We start from the raw sequence: 21,267 nt of genomic DNA, 5'->3' as shown, positions 1-21,267 counted from the left end.
TTTCGTTCCACTTCCACTCTTCAAAATATACTTATCAACATTTAAACTACTATTCTGCTTCCTTCCATTCGTTTCCTTCTTTAAAACGAATACGAGTTTTCCCAACTCGTCAAAATGGCCGCCGACGTGATGACGTCACACGCTAGCCAATCAGCGTGTGTATATTCACTTCCTTCTTCACGCGTCACAATCGCTGCTTCCCCTGCTGCCCTGCGCAGTGCCAGAGTCGCTCTTCACGCGCCTCTCTTCACGTGTCACAATCACCAAGACGCTGCTCCTCTTGCTGCTGTGCGCAGTGCCAGAGTCACTCTCCACGCGCCTCTCAGTGCTTCAATCGCCGCACGCGCTTCTCAGCTGACACGCGCTGCTTTAAACGGTAACACAATACTTTCTTCTTCTTTCTTTTTTTTAATTAAAAAAATCATTTACTTCTCACTCCGTCATTCCGCTCACCTACATCTATGTCAATTTCACCATCAGTTCGAATTATCCTCGTCCGTCTGTATCTTCTTCCACTTCACTTAATATCTTTCCTTCAAACTCCGTGGGTCCACGCAGAGTTGCCCAATCCTCTGTCGCCAAAATTGTAAAGATGGGTCTCAGTCAGGTTCCTTCATCAAGTACTTTATTGGCAACCCTGCTTAACGTAGCATGAACGATCACAACAAGTCCTCTGTCTCCCATCAACTGTCCCACCCTGGAACCCCACATACACATTCCTATTCTAAGAACCTACCCACATTCCTAACAAGAATACTACAACACAACATTCTACAGCATAATATCTTTTATAGATTTTACCACTAATAGAACAATCTAAATCCGGAAAAGTCAAATCCAGGCTCGTATTTCAGTAATTGGAATTGTTTGTGTTTTCTGTAAGTGGTTTTACTGAAGAAGTATTTTACTTTCGTTTTGGTAGCACAGATTGGATAGTTAGACATCATTGACACTCACAATAAGGGGGCTGGTGGGTTAGGGAAGATTTATTTTTGAGTTAAGTAAAGACATTCATTGAGAAGTTACCAAACGTTTTTTGTTTAATCACAGTGGTATGTAACTTACCTGGTGAACTTCTTTTTCTTTCTTTCTCAGGTCCAGCGTATGTCATCTACAGACTCCAGAGTGGAACAGATGTTTCAGATCCTGCTTGACCAGGAAGAGAAAGACATGGAGAAGAAACAGAAGGTATGGATTTTGAATGTATGAAGTCCATGTCGTAAATCAGTAATTACTTTGGAGGACATAAAGATCTATATAATTGGAGTTGATTCTTCACATAAGTGTTATGCCCACATGGTTCGGTTTTGAGGAAAGGGCTGGGCTTTCCAAATTATGTTTTTGGATATTGAAGTTCGGTTTATTTGATGTAAGTGGTGGATCTGTCTGCTCTGATTGATGCATTTATGTAATAAAATCATTTAAACCTAAAAAGGTGCCTTGTTCTTAGGAAGACCTATTGCCTTCTTTTGAATTAGTTCATCTAAGTGCAACATTCTAAAATATTGTTTTTGCATGATGTTCTATGATAAAAATGTAATTGGTTTCACAGTTAATCCATTCTTTGAGACTTTTTGATCGGTTGACTGCATACCTGTACAGTTAAAATGGTTTCAGATTTTAACTTCTTTATCGTTGCCTTTGTTCATACATTGTTGCAAAAAAAATCTTCATGTGGAGTTTTGGTGGGCTCACCCTACTCTCAGAAATCTCTGGGAGTAGGGTGATTGAAAATTAGCTATTTCATTCTAGGGAAAATGTCTGAACTTGGCTGGTGGGCTAACAGGCCCAACTTTAGGTTTCCGTCCCAATATGCTAAATGTATCATTCCCTAAGGAAATTAAGGTGACATTTATTAGGATCCCTTTTACGTAGTGAAGTAATTCTTGATTCCTTATGCTGTGCATCTCCAACTAGTCATTTGAGATTAATAACTGCCATAGTCCGAGTCAGTATAACTCAATATGATGGCTTTGGACTTTGGCACTCAGCAAATATCCGGTCCTATGAAATGATTCCTAAATAGTTATCAGTATATCTCTGTCTTCCATCTTTCTATTCAGAACCTGCATTTGGGTTTTGCTAGAAGTGTTGTTGCCAGTATCTGGGGATGATATCAAGATAAACGCGTCATTTAGTTTACCTGAAGGACTAAAAGACCTGCTAAAACCAGTATTAAAAAGAAAGACTTGAAGTGGAAGAGCTTGTTAAGGAAAGGGTGAGAAACGTTCAAACAAATTCTAAGCATTACTTGCTGTAGAAATTTAGAAGATGGTTTTGTGTACAAAATCCAACCCTGTTTATAGCTGTAAATTTCTAACCTTGCTTGCAGAAATACGCGAACCTTTAGTCCATCTACCATATGGCCATTGGATCAATTTGACATAACGCCCATTCTATTCAAGCAAGATTTGCAGCGCATATGCTTCAGACCTGGAACTGCCATGTAAGTCATGGTTGTCGTGGGCAGGAAAAATAAGCAATAGTCCCAATGCGCATAGGAAGCATATTCTGTGTTTCAGTGCCATTGTTTGTTCCTTTGGCAGAAATAAATCTTAACTAGGGTAGTTTGTTTCTGCAAAAGAAAGAAATGCTAACTTGCCACAAAGAGTGTTTGCATACTTATTGGAGCTAACACTATGCCAACCGTCTTTTCACTGCCTTCACTGTGCTGTAGTTACACACTGCATCAGTACACCCAGCAAAAATAGAGGAGATGAGAAATCATTGGAGCACTACCTCTTAACCGTGATAAATAATTTTTGTTAAAAATAGGGTCCATGGGCATAGACAGTAGCCCCAGAAAAAATAAATGGGACACTTATTCGAGGCGGACCACAAAAGCCACTGGGAGATTCATATCCACCTCTAATCAGCACTCCAAAATAGCAGAGTCCCCCCCCCCCCCCCCCCCCCCCCCTAAAGATAGAAAAAAATATCTAGGCAGGTAGATACTAGAGAATAAGGTAAGATGGATAGGAGAGAAGCAAACCGGCATGCAGCAGTGGACTTCCCGCAGTGAAAAGTCTAAGAAACCACTGAGACATACAGCCAGCCAGCTTTACTGTTTTCACAAAAATGCTCCTACCGAGTTAACAGGAGGTCTTGACAAAACATTGCCCCAATTAACATGACAGAAATCTTTCATGGCAAGTGGTCCTCCATCATGTGATTGATGGAAAATAACAAAAAGGACAGCGCCCATGATAAAAAGAAATAGCTATGTGCAGAGCTAAACTTGTTGTTTAAAAAAAAAAAATGTATTGGCATTTGATCATGTAGCTGGTATTTCAATACATATAATGGAACATTTGGACAATAATTATTAATTTCTAATCTCTTATGAAACTGTCTTCCGACCACAAGCAATCCTTTTGCTTATTCTCACCACATATATTCACATGCCATTCTTAGAGAATACCCTCTTGTCAACATAACCATTTAACTCCCCTGCATACCCCCTATGTGTCTGAAGGCTACCTATAGTCTAGGTTTGATTCCAGCTTCTGGCTCCACTTCTATCCTGCTCCTGGTTCGTTGAAGTTTGTGCAGAGCTAAACTTGTGTCCTATAACCTCCTCAACATCAAGAATATATGTACAGATCACTTTTTGTGGAATCGCGCCACTTCTGCTTTGAGACTTCTGCTGTCCCCATACATTTCAATCTAATCTAGGGGATTTATAAAGCATATGGTTACCCTAAGGCTTCCCAACGCTTGCACTAATTAGCATAAACATAGAATTGGACCCTAAATGAAATCCAGGGGGTATCTAATTAATGAATATCCAGGTTTTAAACAATTTTCTGAAGGTGGGTTCTAAGTGTATATAGCGCAATTTGATCAGCAGGGAATTCCACAACTTAGTCAGGTACTGAAAAGAACTGCCTCTTGTTCTGCATATTTTTGGTACTATTGCATGAAGTGCATTCGCGGATCCCCAGGACCTTCCAGGGCTGTAAGGTTTGATGAGGGTGCCTAGTAATTGGGGCCCTTTGTTATAGTAAAGCAATACAGAGAACTTTAAACTGCACCTGCTGCTTGAGGGAGAGGATTTTCTCATTGGTAATCCTTTTTAACCCTTTTGGAAGAGGCTGAATAGTGTGTTGCCTACTCTAATTTGGTACATATTTTCAGTTTTAGGACTTTGTGCATATAGCAGGTTTGGTTTGATTATGGTGATGACCCTATTTTCAAAGGCTATGGGTCTGATTGGTTCATTGGGAAAGGATCTGATTGCATGTTGAAGGGCATCTTTCCATTTATATGATATGTTTGTGATATTAGAAGCCTGTCAGTATGCCTGCACAGTGCTTCCACCTGGAATTAAAACTGTTGTCTTGTGCTCCTAAGAAATATTTCCTTAAGTGTATGTTCGGAAAAGGCTTCAAGGGATCAATTTCACCTAAAGAAGTCTTTGAGCAATATGGCATCTCCTCCTATTTGAAATACTCCCTGCTTACATAACGCAGTGACAAGCCTGCTATTCTCTTAACTGTTTATGACATTTACATTATGGAGAAGCAACTATAACTTACTTTTTATCCCAGTTGTCTCAGCACTTTGATATAACTCGGTGTTTGAGATCTTCCTCCTTTTGGCTCCCAAAATGAAATAACTTTGATTTGTTACGCCACATTCTGGATGCTGCAGCAACCTGCTGCCTACCAGTATGGTACTTATGTTTACAGAGGCACCTTCTATTCACTAGTCCTGCATTTTTTGTTTCTAGCAGGAAAAAAGAGAATTAAATAAAGGGTTTATCTTTTTAATGACTACCAATACTCTCTAATTTTAATAGCAGTTCAAAAACAGCCAGGGAATGTATTCTTTATCTCTGTCTTTCTATGGGGCCTTCCTGTTTCTCGCTCCCCTCATAGGCCCTCAATAGTTCCAGTAGATTACTTCATCCCGCCCCATCCCATCCCGCACCCACTTCACATGGGTTCAGTGTCCCAATACCTCGCTGTCTGGCCAACTTCATATGTTGCTTTGTGATTAGGGCGCTGTCAGCGGAAGTGCACTACCCCGGTGGGGTGCACTACGTGAGTCCTAGTGGTGATGTCCTCGTGCTGACGTGGTCTCTTTACGGCTCTTGTAGTTATCACATGTACTTCAAGAGCGGAGTCTGCTTCCTCCAGCCCCTGGATGCTTCTCAGCGCAAGGCTCCAGGCTTCAGAACTATAGTTCCCTTCAGCACATTCCAGTTCAGGTGTTATTGCAGGAGCTTGTGACACACTTCAGGGACCTCTAGCCTCACCCTAGGCCGTTGATGCAGGTCTCTCGCAATGTCACAGCAGTCGTATTGGCTTCCGGTAGCATTTTCCACATGTCCCTCTAAGCAGTTCGTCAGCTTTGAGGTGGGACTGCACGCTGTCCAGAGTCATGCAGGGGACGTTTCTCCATCCCAGTGATCCTGAGTGACTGCTTTACCCCTTCACTGCTGATTAGAGCAGGAGCAGAGGCTGCGGTGTGACATGATCTTCACTCTCACTGTCTATTTGCTGTCACGTGTTGAATGACATCCTTCATGCTCGCATTACTCATCTAGAGTTCTGTATACTAGGTATGGTTCTCATTGGGAGCCATTGTTGTGATCACTGGATTCCAGCACCAGGTATTTACTTCACAGCAGAGGAATAACAAAAGTAATTTTTCTGCAGCTTTTACATTCTCGAAGGAAGCCTTTGTGCCACTGGTGCTCCTACACAGCGCCTACCTCTTGAGCCTCCCTGACAAATTAACGAAATGCCAATTGATGCTGTGCGTATGGTATGTTGTTTGCCTTTCTCTGTCTCATGGCTGTGAGCAGACTGGAGGGAGACAGGGGAATGCGAGTGGTGCTGACTCTGTCAACCACCCTATCCCATGTCTTCAGAGACCTGCTGGTGACTGGGGAATCCCCTGCGTGCTGTGCAGTTCTTGGACAGACCCTGTCATGGTGACTGTGGGTAGGATTCCGAAGGCAGTTTTGTATTTTTTGGTGGAGGGGAGTAACAGGACTCCAGGCCATGATGTTGGATGGCTCTCCCCTGACCGTGCTATCCCTGCAGTGTTGCTGAATTGATTAGGATAAGAGGAATTTGCGGAGTCCCGATTAATATTGTAGATGGATAACTTAATAAGAGGAATGTTTTTCATTTTAGAGTTCCAAGTGACATCACATATTCAACTCGAGCATCGCTCTATTTGATGTAAAAATCTGTTATTCACAATCTATAATTCTATGTATTCTCAGTTTACTATTCTTTGATAACCCATTGCAAGCACTTGATCTCTGTATATTTTAACAAATGAAACCCGTGGAAAGTGTTTTATTGGGAACAGAAAGGTACACAGAGGAGTTAAATGGAGTTTACCCATATTGTAACTGCCTATCAACATGGAATGAAATGCATTATATATTTATAACGGGCAGCATTCAACCCAAAAGACATCTTTGCTATGTAAAAAAAAAACTATTGGTAAGGTCAAGCGATAAAAAAGGCAGTGCAAACATGGTGTTATTATTTTTTTTACCATTACAGAATCTTGAGTCCATCTCATATTTGTTTGCTACAAGCAAAACTATGTCTCTCATGCTTTCTTAATGGAATATCTACAAACCTTATTGATTGTGAAATGATTTTACTATAGATACCCTCAGCTAACATTTGTTTTTCTTTTTTCCATGTACGCTAGGCTGCCCAAAACCTGATTGTCTTAGCTCGCGACGATACAGGCGCTGAGAGGATTTTTCAGAGTGATGGAGTGAAGCTGCTGCTGCGAATGCTTGACACAGGGAAGACTGACATGATGTTGGCAGCCCTTAGGACACTTGTTGGACTATCATCTGCTCATCAGTCAAGGGTACATGTCACTTAGTTGCTAAAAAATCTTTGGTCTGTATTTCATAAAAATCCTTGGGCAGTGTGATTCCAGGTTCAAACTGGAATATTTAAAACCTTGTTCAGTTCTGCATGAAGTGTAGAATGTTGAAGTACAGAAATCGTGACAGTTTTGGCTCCATCAGAAAAAGTCTTGGAGAGCTTGTAGTGTAGTTCCTATGTTCCCAATAGGCTCTGCGCATTGGAATAACATAAACAATAGTTTAGATGTAGGACTGTAGTCTACTAGGTCTCTTAGACTTAATTGTGAATGCTAGCTAGCTCAGAGGTCACCAGAAACTTTCTCGAATAAACAAGTGGGGATTAGTTTCTGACAACCATATAACATGACAACTTGATCCCCAAGAATAAGGAATGTATCTCCAGAGTCGCGGAAACAATAGATGACTATTTCACTCAGTCAATCGTGCATGCTTTGTTTCACCAGGGTTTTCGCAGAGAAATAGAGAGACAGGCGTTTTCAATAAAAAGGTTATTTATTGAGCAGGCTTCTTTCTCATGCAAGAGAAGTGAATTGCTACAATCGCAATACTTGTCATAAAGTAAAGTGCGTACAGTAAAAAGAGTATTATGAAATAATAATGTAAAAGCATTTATATGGTTTCTAAGCCATAAGATACTTAAAATAGATAAAATGCATACAATGATAAATAATGACTAAAAGTACTCAACTGGTGCATCTAAAATACGCCTACCCCGGTGTACCTAACCTAAGTCTAATAAGAAAGGAAGAAGTAAGTGAGGTGTAGCTTGAGTTAAATAGTTTCTGCCAAGAATCTATCCAAGAATTCTCTAAGGGTCTAATCAGCTCCGTACCTTGGTTATAGAATGAAGGAGGTCTTGTATCTCTCTCTCAGGACTCGATCTCCCAGTAACCCCAAGGGTAGTAGGGAAACACTGGAGCTGGATTTCTCAGCAGGAGAAAAGACAGCGTCTCTCTCAGTGCGTCAGCTGGAGGGTCGGCTTCCTTCGGCACTCGCTACAGCATGGCGTCGGGCAAGTAGTTAGTCGATCTGCTCCAAACCACTGTGTGTTTGCTAGGGCAGATGTGGGTATATTTATACCTGGAAGGTGCCGAGTTTGACGTAAGGGTGGACATAATAACGTCACTAAGAACTCAAAGTTCTTTACACGCTCCAGGAGTTCTGGGACAAATCAATACTGAAGCAGGGGGAAGTCCCGTACTGCTGAAGGCTGGTTGTCCTCAAGAACTTGTTGTACTCTTTGTGGAAGTAGCCATGCCGTATTTGCACTGCATTGTCTGTGCCTAAATATGGTTTTGATTCTTATGCATATATAATGATATGATAAGTTATACCTATATAAGAGCATGAATTGGAAAAATTACACTAGAGCTCTAGATACGTTTACAACAAGCTTTGTAACAATATGTTGGCTAACTGAAGGATGGCTGAGGAGTATTTTTTAAACTGCATGTTGAACAATTAAATAATGTGGCTACTAAAAAACAAACAACAAGCTTTTCAAGAAAACTCTGTTGCACAGTTGACACGTGCAACCTATGCATCAAAGGGAAAACCGGTCGCAAATGGGCAAATTCTCAGGATCTGCCCCTTTGCGACCGGTATTTTTGCATTTGGGATGCATCATCCCAAATGCAAACATCGCAATTTAAGGAATCTCTAAATTGTGATTTGTTAAATTGCGATTGCATTTAAGGAATCCCAAATTGAGATTCCTTAAATGTAATGCAGTAAAGTAAAAAAATTAGCGATTTCGCAAATAGGGGGTGTAAATTACCATGAAGTTGACCTTCATGGTAATTTGCAAAAACTTTGGAAAAAAATGAACTTTTGTGCATTTTTCCAAGTTTCATGTTGCGCGCACACATGCCCTTATGGCATGTGTGTGTGCAACATATGTGCACAGATCAATTTCAGGGGTGCAACAGGGTGTCATTTTGACACCCTTGCACCCTTGAAATTGCATGAGCAATTCGAGAGTATCTACTAGTACTCGTAAATTGTTCATACAATCTCCAATTTATTCCTATGGCCTGGAGGCCCATAGGAATGAATGGGAAGGCATTCCTTAATTGCGACTTGCAATTTGCGAGTCGCAATTAAGGAATGTGTAGGAGTCACAATTTTTATAGGGATTCCTACATGCATAGGCTTTTGCGATTTCTTAATAATTGCAAAAGCCTACGTTTATGCATGTGCCAGTTTGTGCTTTATCACCACCCTATTTCCCATTCTCAACATTTCCTTATTTGAGGATGACACACCAGTGGAGATGGGCATTTACAATTTTTAAATACATATAAATACATGTCATTTTTTCTTGTACTTTTTTATTATTACGCCTCTTCCCCATACCCTCTTTAGGGAAGGGCATAACTGTGGGCACAATCCAAATCACCTTCTTTTAGAGATGAGTACAATTCTCACCTGGGTCATCTTTAAGTTTCATGTAAGTGATGTTGCAAATTCGGCTGTAGTGATTCATTTCTGATCCCCTGGGATGGAAGGGCATGCTTATATTTACTTCATGATGAGCTGCTTACTATATAGAAAGAGATTGGCCTGCAGCACTCTGCTTTAGCTGAGTCTGTTCCACCTGCTCCTACACCTATGAGCATTGGACATCTCGTACTAAATGCAGTGCTAAACCATTATTTTTCTTCTCAAGCAGTTCCTGAAAGGGCTAAGCTAGCACCAGCCCTTCACAAAGATGGCGAGTAATACATTGGTTGAGGTCCGTGAGATGGAGACATCTGGAAAATGCATTCACCAGTAGTCTAGGGAGTAAATATGCACCATTAATGTAACAATCTAGGACTCCATAGTGTGCTTGTATTTTTTGCTGAGGTCCTACATCTGAAAGATGATTTCAGTCTGTCAAAAATCCTCTTCCAAAATTAAAAAGACCAAGAGAGTATGCCGTTCACAAGTTTCTGTTTTATTCAGAGCACTCACTAAGAATTGAAAGACTCTCTTGGTGGATTTGCTTTTTCAAACGTTGCTGGTTGATGTTTGCCATCAAAGGGCACCAGTCCTGTATTCTCTGTCCTGTATTCTCTGAATAGATTATATGTATTACTTTGTCACATCGCTCCCAGTACTTAAGTTGTCAAACAGTAAGTGGCAGGTCAAAGTTTTACTCAGAGTTTCTCTTCCGGTACTACGAGTATCCGATGTGTTGGAATACCAAGGCTACGTAGTCTTGGTTACACCTCATATCCATCACCAGACTCTCCCAGCCCCTTTATCTGACTCTTGCAAGTTGTATTAGATTCCTGCATTCTCCTTTTGTCACTGTCTTTCCATGATTCTCCATTTCCCCCTTCTGTGTTTCTCTTTCTTGCTCTTGGTGAGAAAAAATAAGTGTTGGTTCCTAAAAAGGAGTGCCGGTGGGTCCACTTGCTCAAATTGGGCACTGAGCGGATCTGTAGTTATATGTTGCTCATGTAGTACAAACCCTCCATCTGAAGTTCAGTGTTTTGCTAACAGAACTGTAACAAGGGGAAGACTATGGTCTAATTTTTTTAATTGTGTGAAATAGACACAGATGGCTTTAAATATTTTGTTTGATGCACTAAATGCATTGGCCCTGTGGTCTGTCTCGGCACTTTCTGATACTGTCTACTTTTGGCTTTGTTCTTGAAAAGGTGAAGCAGCCAAGAAGTCCATGCTTCTGAAGCTGCCCTTAAGACGGTATAGATTCATTGGAGTAGGATGGAGGCGCTCATGAAACAAGCTTCGGAAGACATTAAGTGGTCTGTTCCCTTTCGCCCGAAGCCTCTTCTATAAAATAATGTTGTGTCCCAGTGAAGTTGAAATCTCTTGCTTGGGGACAGTGCAGCACTGATAAACATACTAGTGGTTTCAAACTGCCAGTCTGTCTTTCATTGCAGAAGGACTTTGAAGAGAGGGCAGGGTTGCCCCGCACATGGGTGCAGTCTGTAACTGCACCTGCCGGTGAGGGATGCCCGAGAGGTCCATGGGTCCCCCAAGCTCTCTTGCCAAAGTGTGGAATTACTGTGAAATTATTCATAGGTGGCAAACAATTGTTGCTGCGTAGAGGACATGGCCCTATCCAAATGATGAATTGCCCTGTGGAGATTATACTAGTGCCTAATGTGCACGGTGTGATCCATGTTCCATAGAGGGCAGCACAAGTGTCTGCTACTACTTCTGTAAAACCAAGGTGTCCTGCAGTGTAGAAATGGACACAAACATTCATTATGCCCTCAGGGTACTTTTTGTAACGGGGCCCCTAGTGAATATGTGTAAAAGTGCCAGGATCCCAAGACTACACTCTAATTGGAGTAACAGGAGAGACTACATGTTGGTTGGAGGGAACACAGAGCTACTGATAGGCTTGTGCTTCCTTTTTTTATTCATCTCCTTTCATTTGCCCTTTCCTTCCCACTCTGGAGTTCAAAATGTTTTTTGTAATGTTACACTGCACAGCAAATGCTACTGCTATTTTTCATAGTTTGAGTATAATATGAATGCATGACTGTGCAGGTATGTCTAATTATGTCGTATAATTCAAATGTTGCTGTGCTGTTCTTGAGGCAGACAATAATCAGAAAAATGTTCTCCAATCCTAAAGTTTCAATACTTTATCTGTGTGTTCTAGACAATGGTAATCCTTAGTATGGTGGGGATGGACCGGCTTAGTACTGTGATGGGCGTGAAGGATGAACAGGTCTCCCTTGCTGCATGCAATCTGCTGCAAGTCATGTTTGATGCTCTGAAGGAAAATATTCAGAAGGAGTTTCGTGGAATGGAGGAAGCCATTGTCCTTGGTAAGTGCAGTCTTCGAGCCATTGCATGCCAAAGTGTATGTTGACTCAGTATATGTGATGAACAGTCCTTGTATATGGAGGAAGCGTTGTTATTTCAGTGATTCTTGTAAACCTTTTTGAATTAGGGCATCTGGAGTTAATTGTTTGGTCTTTGTATTTCTACCTCAGGTTGAGTTCACGTTTTTTGTTCTTTCAGTGCGCTCTATTTACTTCAACTGTTAAGAAGCCCTCCCTTGTGAGGCTTTAATATTTGGTCTTGTTCATTGAGGATTAGTAACTGCTCTAATTAGAGTTTAACTAGCAGCCCGCCCCAGCGTTGCCTGAGGCAGAAGGGGGCTGGGGGCAGCATTTCAGGCTTGCCCGTCCCTCGGCCCGTCTCTCGGCCCGTTCCTCCGCCCGTCCCTTGGCCCATCCCTCCGCCCTTCCCTCCAGGTTCACTTACCTTACTCACCGCTCCTCCTCGCGCTGCTGATTTTACCGCTCCACTGCTCCTCCGCTTCTCGCTTGTCACGTCCCTCGGCCCGTCCCTCCAGGTTCACATATCTTACTCGCCGCTCCTCCTCGCGCTGCTTCTCGCTGGTCATTACCGCTTGTCCGCCGCTCCTCCCCGCCTGTCCGCAGCTCCTCCCTGCGATCATGTCCTCCGCTCTTCCTGTTGCTCCTGAACGCCGCTCCTCCCCGCGCTCTCGATGTCATGACGCAGACGTCGCGGCCGACGCTTCTTTCAGGGGACTGCTTTGTTTTTAAAGTTAATTTTTTTTAAGTTACGTTTTATTTTAATTTTATGTAGCCTATGTCCATCTACACACCCTGACAATTTCAAGGATGTATCGGGTGTGTGGATTGGCGCTGTGGTTCCCGAGTTTACCTTGCCAAAAGAGTGGAGTTCTCTCTTTATAATAGTATAGATATCTGTTCAAGGTATGCGTTCTGTCGATACTCATGCTTTGCATACTCCTGCCATTTAGTGTTGGGTCCAGATGTATGCAAGTTGTTTTTCTTCAAAGAAGTCTTTCCTAGTCACGATTGTTTTCTTTTCGCCATAGGGTTAGGACGTGGATTGCTGTGCTCCGGTTCAAAACCATCCTTCGAGTTCACCTCGGTGCACAATCCACTGTACCCTCGATGGTATTGTTATCATACTCTTTTTCCCTCTCTCAGTGTATCGATTAGATCGGGAAAGTTTCCATCTTCGGTCAAAAACATAGCGGCGGCCTTCTGGCCTAGCTGTATCGGTCCAACATTCTGTTAACAGAACAGACTCTGTTTCAATGCTGTCCTCTGTGCCACTTGAAGTACCCTGGCACCGATCCACACCAAGCACGCAACTTGTGCCACTCACCGGTGCACAAGGAAGAACACTGTGAGACTTGCTGGTCTTTTCGATCAAAACAGATCCTTCAGGATCGTCGGGCTCGACGTCGAGAAAAGCAGCGCCAAAGCACTCAACATACTCCAGATATCTTTGGAGAAGAATCCGAACAGGAGGAAGTGACAGCTGCGGAAGAAGAGGGGGCCTTTTTGGTCCCAGAATCGGATTTCGAGTTAGAGATCAAATTGGAGTCTGACGTAATTCCAGTGGGACAGAGTGCAGTGAGTACTAAGGCCCCCTTACCACATAAACTCTCTTCCACTAAACATAAGGCTTCAGCACCACCTATGCCTTTCCGGCCTTGGTCGGCACCGAGATGATGGTTCCAACACCCTGCCCTCGGGCATTGCACTAAAACAAACAATCAAGCCTTCCGGATCAGGATCGAATTGAGACAAATGGTCGGATCCGAAACATTCCACTCCAAAAGACAAATATGGTTCGGAGCCGAAATCTTCAATTTCAAAACACAAGTCTCCTTCGGAATCGAAACCTTCAACTTCGAAGGATAAAAAGGACAAGTCTAGTTTGGCACCGAAAACTTTGGAGCCAAAATCAAGACAAGATCTCCCAGATCCCCCGGATCCGATCTTAGAAGCAGGGCCGGCTTTAGAGATGGTGGCGCCCTGTGCGACAACCACTGTTGGCGCCCCCTCTACCCACACATCAAGCTATGCATTTCTTTCTTTGGCACTGTCTGTGCTTTCAAAGCTGTGTACCTGCATAATTTCCATCGAATCACAATTTCACTTGGCCCATATGTGACCATTATTCTGTCTCCATAGCTGTCAACCGTGCAGTAGGCACGTACTCCAGTTTATCTCCTTAACAGGGAGGGCAGTGCACATGGGATGGATGATGGAGTGCGGGATGAGGAGGGAACACTCAGGAAAAGGGGTACCCACTGGCCCATATATAACAGATTCTGTCTCTCTATATCTGTCTCTCTCTGCTTGCAAAGAGGCCAAGGAATAGATGATTGTGTTGTAATGTGGATACTTTTCTGACCCAGTGACATACACTGGTTTCAGTCTCTGCTCCACAGCTCTAAATCATCTCTCATCTTCAACATTCATTCACACTTTAAAGTCACACTTTACAAGACTCCTATTACATAAAAAACAAAAGTACAGAAACTCATCCAAGAAAAGGAAATAGTACTACAGGTTAGGGGAGCATACCATGCAACATGATCTACCCCAGTTCAGACATGACCATATGCAAATTAGCCTTGACCCTGTGCCTCATGGGAACAGTCCAGCCGAACTGCCAATCCATGTCTTCCCTGGGCTGGAATCAAGCATCCTAGGACCGGTTTCTGGCTATCAGCCGTCTTCAGCCAGGATAGCTTGACTCCAGTGGCGTGGAGATTACCTGCTTGGCAATCAGAGAACTCTCATTGACTTTTTCTAGCAAGTCTTGTTGCTGATGTTTTCACAAATCATTCATAATAGACCTTACTCTGTGTTTCATCTTTCCCTGCCAAGAAGGGTGTTTGCACTGTGTTCTTTAGAAACATTACATCCATTCCACAGACTTTCCTACCTGTCACGCCCAAACTCTTACTTCGATTGTCCAACCGCAATGATTTGTCCTCACTGATGTCACAATATTCGAGTCTGGTTTGGGATCAGACTTTAAGAATTCAGAGTGTGTTGTTGGAGACTTATATTTTTTCGTGAGACGCAGAGTAACAACCTTCCCCATAGTAGGGGTCTGTCTTTGAAATATTTCAGGGGTGTGAAATATACGTCTTGAAGAAAATGGAGACCCAGAGCAAGGTGTCCTACCCACTGGAGATGTATATTAGATACAGGATGCAATATTTGGAGGAGACAACTGCAAAGACTGCAGGGACTCTTGAATGGGATCCTGAAATGGAAAAATAGGTCTCAAAGGCCTAAGAGGCAGGGTATGAGGATCCAGCGTGCCTGGCATTGGTAATGCCAGAGGTGGTCTGGATATGCATTAAGATGTAAAGAACCTTGGAGTGGGAGTCTGAGCAGGTGACTCAAGTTTCAGTGAATAAAGAGGCTTGTATTATGCCATTGAAGAAGCAGGAGGAGATGGAGAGCAAGACATCATCAAAGATATTGATGGAGATAGTGAGATATTCATTCTTGCCCTTTTTGATGTTGAAGGAGATGGTGATCTTGTTCGACGTCATGTCTTTGATGGTTCCTCTTAGAGGGTGAGGGCAATGATAACTTTTTCAATGTCAGTGAGTTGTCTTTAACGTTTATGATGGTGGTGATCTTGGCGATGTCTTCCAGTGGTCCTTCGATGTCATCTACTTTTTGGAAGATCAATCCCCCCAGTCTTCTATGCAGTGTGGATTTAAATGGTGTCGACCCCATCTTAGTTGGAGAGCACGTAGACACCGAAGCCTTCAAAATTGATGCTGTGAGTCTCAACAACTAGCTTGGAAAAACAATGAGAATAATGATGTTGACTGTGCATTTTCCTTGTCTTCAGTCCCAGATTTGCCCCTTGCTTCCAGAGGATTTATGGAAAGAGAAATCCTGAATACTCTTCTTCCTCTACTCCTTTTCAGCTCTCGTGTCCTGGAGCATCCCTCTCAGCGTTATGCTCTCCTGGCCCTTTAATGTCCTTTTTGACATATCAAGGCATATATTACATTCCGTCACAGAGTGTGAAGCCAGGGGACATACCACACAGACACTGTGTTGGGTCAGAGACCAACACTGTCGCCTTCCTTCCATTATAAGGGTACTTCTCAAAAAGAGAAAGCATTCTGACTGGAAAATATTTCCAGTTGTAGGTGAAAAATACTTCACTCAGTAGATGAGTGTAAAAACTTTGAGTGAAGGTAAAAAGGCACAAAGATATGAGCCATTTCTATCAAAAACAGTGGTGTGGAACTTCCCATCTGCTTCAAGATCCTACTCGCAGGAGCTTTCAGCGTAGGCCCATCAGACTACATGTTTTCCTTCCTGGTATACACTTTCAACCCCCTTTTGCAACTAAGACGCTGCGGTGCATACTTAAAATGTGTATTTCTTAAATCCTAAAAGCTACATTAAGGGTAAACTAAAATTACCTAATAGGCCACTAAATATTTCACAATGGCTTTCACTCTGTAGTTCTGGTTAGGACCAGGTTTCCATAGGAAATGTATTTGTTGGTTTGCTAATAACCTTGATGCCATATGACAAATCTTCACAAACCTTTCCAAAAATGGTTCATCCAGTCCAGCTCCTTCCTGAAAAGTCCTGAAATATTGCTCGTCCATACAGTTTAGCATAGGGAATTTAGATACAGCTACAGCCAAAATAGTTGAATGGAATTTCTCAAAATTTGGCAGAAAGCAAGATATTTACTCAGAAAGCATACATTTGATGTAAATCTGTTCGGTAGTTTTTGGAAATGTAGGTTAAAAATGTATCTAGAGGCCTGGGAGTACCGCAGGAAAAGCAGATCAAAAATATATTCTGAGTGCTGGCAGTGTGTAGTTGAGTGTGGTAAGGGAGTGGCCTGTCTGTGGATGATGTCATCAGTAATGTCATTGAACATGTTATGGGTGATCTGATATGTAAGCAGTTCAGGGCGGGGTTGCAAGTTCTACTTCGCTCAGATAACTAATTAGTGAATTTCAGTGTTTTACAAAAAAATTAAATGTTATGTTGTAACTGACATTGTCAAACATTTTACTTCAATGAACATTCCTACAATGCAGAACTAGGACCACAAGCAACTAACCTTTTCATATTCAAGTCACATAAAAAGCAACAAATAACCTTTTCTTTCACAAAAGTAACATAAAGACCCAGCCAAAAGACTCTAAATGTGAGTCTCCAGTGGCAGAAAACATACCGGGGTTGTTAGAAATGTTGAATTTAGGCAGTTTTAGTTATGTTTATTTTCGTTGATGTTGTTAAAGACGCTCCCATGTATCTGCTAGTGTACTAGTGTCTGTTTTTCGTAGTTGAAAACCAAAAAAACTTTGAGAACAAAGTAACAGGCCTCAGGTATGCCTCATTTTTCTTGTATTTGTGTGCTGGATATGTTTGAGTGAATGTGTTTATTAAGGAGATGTGGAATTATTACCCATGTTATTTCCATCTTTGTCTTGTACCTTAAAAGATCCCTCGAAGGAGCTGAAGTCCATGATCTTTCACCTGTTGGAGATGCTTGTCCAGAAAAATATCTCTGGTCAAGGCAGAGACAATGCTTTCAACCTACTGATTAAAGTGGTTCCACGGAAGTCTCTGCGGGACCCCAACAACAGCTTGACCCTTTGGGTGATCGATAATGGTGAGCACATTGGTATTCACTGGTAGTAAATTCTGTCCCTAGTTGTTTGTATGCTCTCAATTATTTTTATTATCTGAAAAGTAGTTTGTGTTTAGTTTTTATTGCTTAGTTGCCATCCCTTGCACTAGAATGTGACCTGTTCGTATCAACTCAGTGCTACCATATAGGTTATTTGTAGAGCATATATGGCAACAATTTTTTTTAACGTAATGAAAGTAAGTTTTAACAAACTTGTGGAGGTAATCTTGAGTATTGTGGACATTTTGTTTTGCAAATCATTTTATTGAAGGTTACCAACTTGTACCACAATGTAAAACGTATGACAGCAGCTGATAGTCAGGTCTTATACACATAACAACATTAAAAGTGATTGTCCTCAAGTCTCGCACATCCAGCAACATAATGATTGAAGAAAGAGCTGTATGCTGCTGGAAAGGCTGTATCTGTGACCAGAGGGGGGAGAAAACCAAAATGTTAAAGGGAAAACTAGAATGGGTGGGGGGGCACAAGGGGGAAAGGGAAGGAAAGAGGGGAGGACGAGCCAACCCGGGCCGAACCTGCCATGGCTAATGATGGGTGTCAAGTGTTGGGCATCGGGCTTTCTATATTACCAGGTTGGGCTTTCATCTCGGGGGTTGCAACTGTACTTTTTCGGGAGACATCTTCAAACAACTGGAGGGCACGGAGCCGAGGAGGAGTAAAGCAAGTGTATTCTAGTTTGTTGAAGTGGTCGAGCAGTGGTTGCCAGACACGGGTAAAATTTGGTTCTGTGTGTGTGACCCAGCATGATAAGTGCTCCATCGCCATGACATGCCAAAGGCAGGTGAACCATGAAGCGATAGGTGGCTCAGAGGGCTTTTTCCAGTGAAGGGCCAATACTTGCTTGGCCGCACCTAGCATTTGTGCAGTGAGATGCCATTCGGCATTGGGTCATAGTGGTAAATGTCGGGGATCGAATGCCCAAAATGGCCACGGTGTGTGTGCTCGGGACAGGAAAGCAGATAGTGTCTTTTATGTGGCTTAGGGTTTTCTTCCAGTATAGTCTAAGTTGTGGGCACGACTACCTGATATGGATTAAGTCTCTTGTTGCTGATTGATAACGCCTTTAGCTTGGGGAGGAGGTGGGAATTTTTTTTTGTAAACACAGGGGAGTGTAATACCATCTAGTCATGATTCTGTAAGCGGTTTCGTGTTGGGGTATGCTCCTATATATTTTGAGGATATTGCGCCATAGCTGTTCCTATTGTTTCCAAGAGATTTCCTCTGAAGCATCCGTGTGCCAGTGTGTTTCGTAGGTGTGGGGTTGGACAAGGGTGAAGTGGTATTGTGGACATTTTGTAAAGAGTTGTGTCCAGCTGGTAGGAATGCCAAGATTGCAGCTCAAAGAGTGCAGATATATTAATAACAGGAGTATGTTTTATATAATACAAACTGAGCTTAAATAAACTCTGGTATCTGTGCTATCCCTAAAAGGTGGATGCTAGAAATACTGGAGGCTGAAGTTCTCATGAGGTTTGTGAACTATCTTATCCTGCTTCTCCATTAACCTCTCACTGTTCTAGAGGGTGAAAGTAGGTGGACTCTTGTATTGTGAGAGCTGGTGAAAACGGTTCTACTCCACCTGAAGAGGAGAGAACAGTCACATATATTCTGCTGTCTCAGCAGACAGAACCTTCAAACTCCCAACGAAGGTCCAGGTTCCAATTGCATCTTTCTCCTGCAGAGTGATAAACATGCTGCAAATAGGAATCTCTTGTTCTGCATGGATTTGGAAGTGAGTGGGGGGAAGTGGGGTATAGTTGTGAATGTGTGTATAAAACATATGCACACAAACCAGATGATACAAGGAATTTAATTATGCTGATCACGTGCTTGCACAGTAGGCTATAGTTAGAGAGCCCAGTTAATGAAATGTTTCCTATAGGTTCAGTCTTCTCTGCATTTGTATTTTAAAGCAGATAGTGTGAACTGTGGTGCACCAGTGTTTTCTAAATTTGTTCTCTGGTGGTTCTAGTTTAATATGGTTATATGCATGATGATGTTTTGTTCCTGCAGATAAAATACCATTTATAACTTTTAGTTCTGCTATTACAGTCTACAGTCAAGTAAAATATGAATTGTGTGTGCTTTCAGGTTTGAAGAAGATCCTAGAGGTAGGTGGATCTGTGATGGAGATTCCAGGATGCCTTCCTGTTACTGATAATAGCCGGATGAGTGCCTCTGTGCTTCTCAACAAGCTCTTCGATGACCTGAAATGTGATGCAGAGAGAGAGAATTTTCACAAGCTCTGCGAAGATTATGTTCGGTGAGAAGTATACATTTTATCTAAGCTGTGGAAGATTTAGATAGTGTGAAATATGCCATAAAGTGCATAGTCTGCTTAGAAAAATGTTGTCCAACTTAAAACGTTCCTATGTGCATGTAAAAGCAGCACTTTGCCAAATACTTTTATTTACTTTTTTACATGCATTACAAAGCCTGTAATGAAAATACTGGCAAGAAAACATGAAGAGAAATACTGATAAATTACACTTGTTACAGTAACACAAATGTTCAATGTTTAGAATACACCCAATACAGGAGTGTGCCACAAATTAGTTTTTATGAATGACAGCTGTGTCTACCAAGGTGTGATCTCAGAAAAATAATGAAATAATTTGGTGTGATATAGTCAAAATGTGACTAAACTATTACATGATTAAGGAGATATATTTTCTAAGAACGATCATGAAGACAAATTAACCATAGGAGTTGTTTATAATATTACATCATTAGACATAGATCCACGTTTAACAAATAAACCTATATGTGCCCAGTGTGAGAAGTGAACATACTTTGCTGGTGATGAAGGTAATAGCCCAAAGAAGTGATCAAACAAGAGATATAGTGACAGACTGTATACACAATAATTGCTGAATGTGCCAGTAGTTGTACAGTCCACTTGAATCAATTTGCTCCGCTCTGCAGTGTAATGGTTTACCGAAATGTTTAAGCAGCCATATATGTTGATGGTGTTTTAGATCATCATTAGGATGAAAGCAATAGACTGCGGATATGCAAGAGTCTATCCTTACACAGTATAGAGTGAAAAAAGTTATAACAAGTAAGAAATTGTACAAGAATGTTCGAGGCATGTGGGCTGCTGAATTCATATCTGTGCATAGATCACCGCCTAGTGTTGGGTCCGGATGATTGCACATTGTTTTCCTGGAAGAGTCTTCGAAGTATCACTAGATAGGTGGCTCCTCCTTCGGACTACAGTGCGCATGGGCATCCTCTCCATTCTCAGATTGTTTTTTTCCGCCATTGGGTTTGGATATTCTTTCCAACACTCCAAGTTCGGAATTAACTAACTCTTCTCTTAAGGCCAAAAGGCCTTCGGATCCGTCGGTATTGTTCAGCGCTCGGTACCGATATACTTTCTAAACATCTATTGCACTTCGGTCGTCGAATCGGGCCGTGAGGCCTTCTCGACACCACGTGGCCCGACCGTCGATTCAAATACTGCCCGCAGTGCAACTCGAAGTTCCCGCACACAGATAAGCATCCCGTGTGCAACAATGCCTATCTCCAGATCACAAAGAAGATAGTTGCCTGGCCTGTGCCCAGTGCCGGTCGAAAAAGACTATCCAGAAGCGACGGGTGGCGAGGCAAGAAATGCAGCGGTCGGCGCCAGAGCCCGATAATATCTTCGACAATGAGGAAGAACTAGCTAGCGCCGAAGACTCTGATCAAGACGAAAACCAATACTCGGAGCACGACTCCGAAGATTACCTTGAAGAGGAGGACCAAATCGTCGATCTTGAGGAATACAATCAAGACATCGTAGCTGTTGAAGACGACTCCAATGACGACGAGGGGCGAACCGGGAGTACACCGCCCCATATATACACTATACCGATTTCAGAGACTCGGGTCGAGGCATCTACAGCAGGCCTTAGCCAAGGTCAACATTC

At 42.3% G+C, this 21,267-nt stretch overlaps 1 protein-coding gene across 1 annotated transcript in view; it reads left to right on the top strand.

The window, feature by feature from the left end:
* UNC45A (unc-45 myosin chaperone A) overlaps positions 1 to 21,267 on the top strand; it is a 277,165-nt gene that overhangs the window by 44,627 nt on the left and 211,271 nt on the right. Inside the window, exons 5-9 of the mRNA XM_086958180.1 lie at positions 1,096 to 1,188; positions 6,682 to 6,849; positions 11,496 to 11,664; positions 17,141 to 17,311; positions 19,445 to 19,616. Coding sequence (XP_086814306.1) covers positions 1,096 to 1,188; positions 6,682 to 6,849; positions 11,496 to 11,664; positions 17,141 to 17,311; positions 19,445 to 19,616 — 773 coding nt within the window. The remainder of the gene's footprint in view (positions 1 to 1,095; positions 1,189 to 6,681; positions 6,850 to 11,495; positions 11,665 to 17,140; positions 17,312 to 19,444; positions 19,617 to 21,267) is intronic.

The sequence above is a fragment of the Lissotriton vulgaris genome, chromosome 2_1 (assembly GCF_964263255.1).
Source record: "Lissotriton vulgaris chromosome 2_1, aLisVul1.2, whole genome shotgun sequence".
In the NCBI taxonomy this organism is placed as follows: Eukaryota; Metazoa; Chordata; class Amphibia; order Caudata; family Salamandridae; genus Lissotriton; species Lissotriton vulgaris.
Note: the sequence above shows the minus strand (reverse complement) of the source record. Positions and strands in the feature narration are given on the sequence as shown.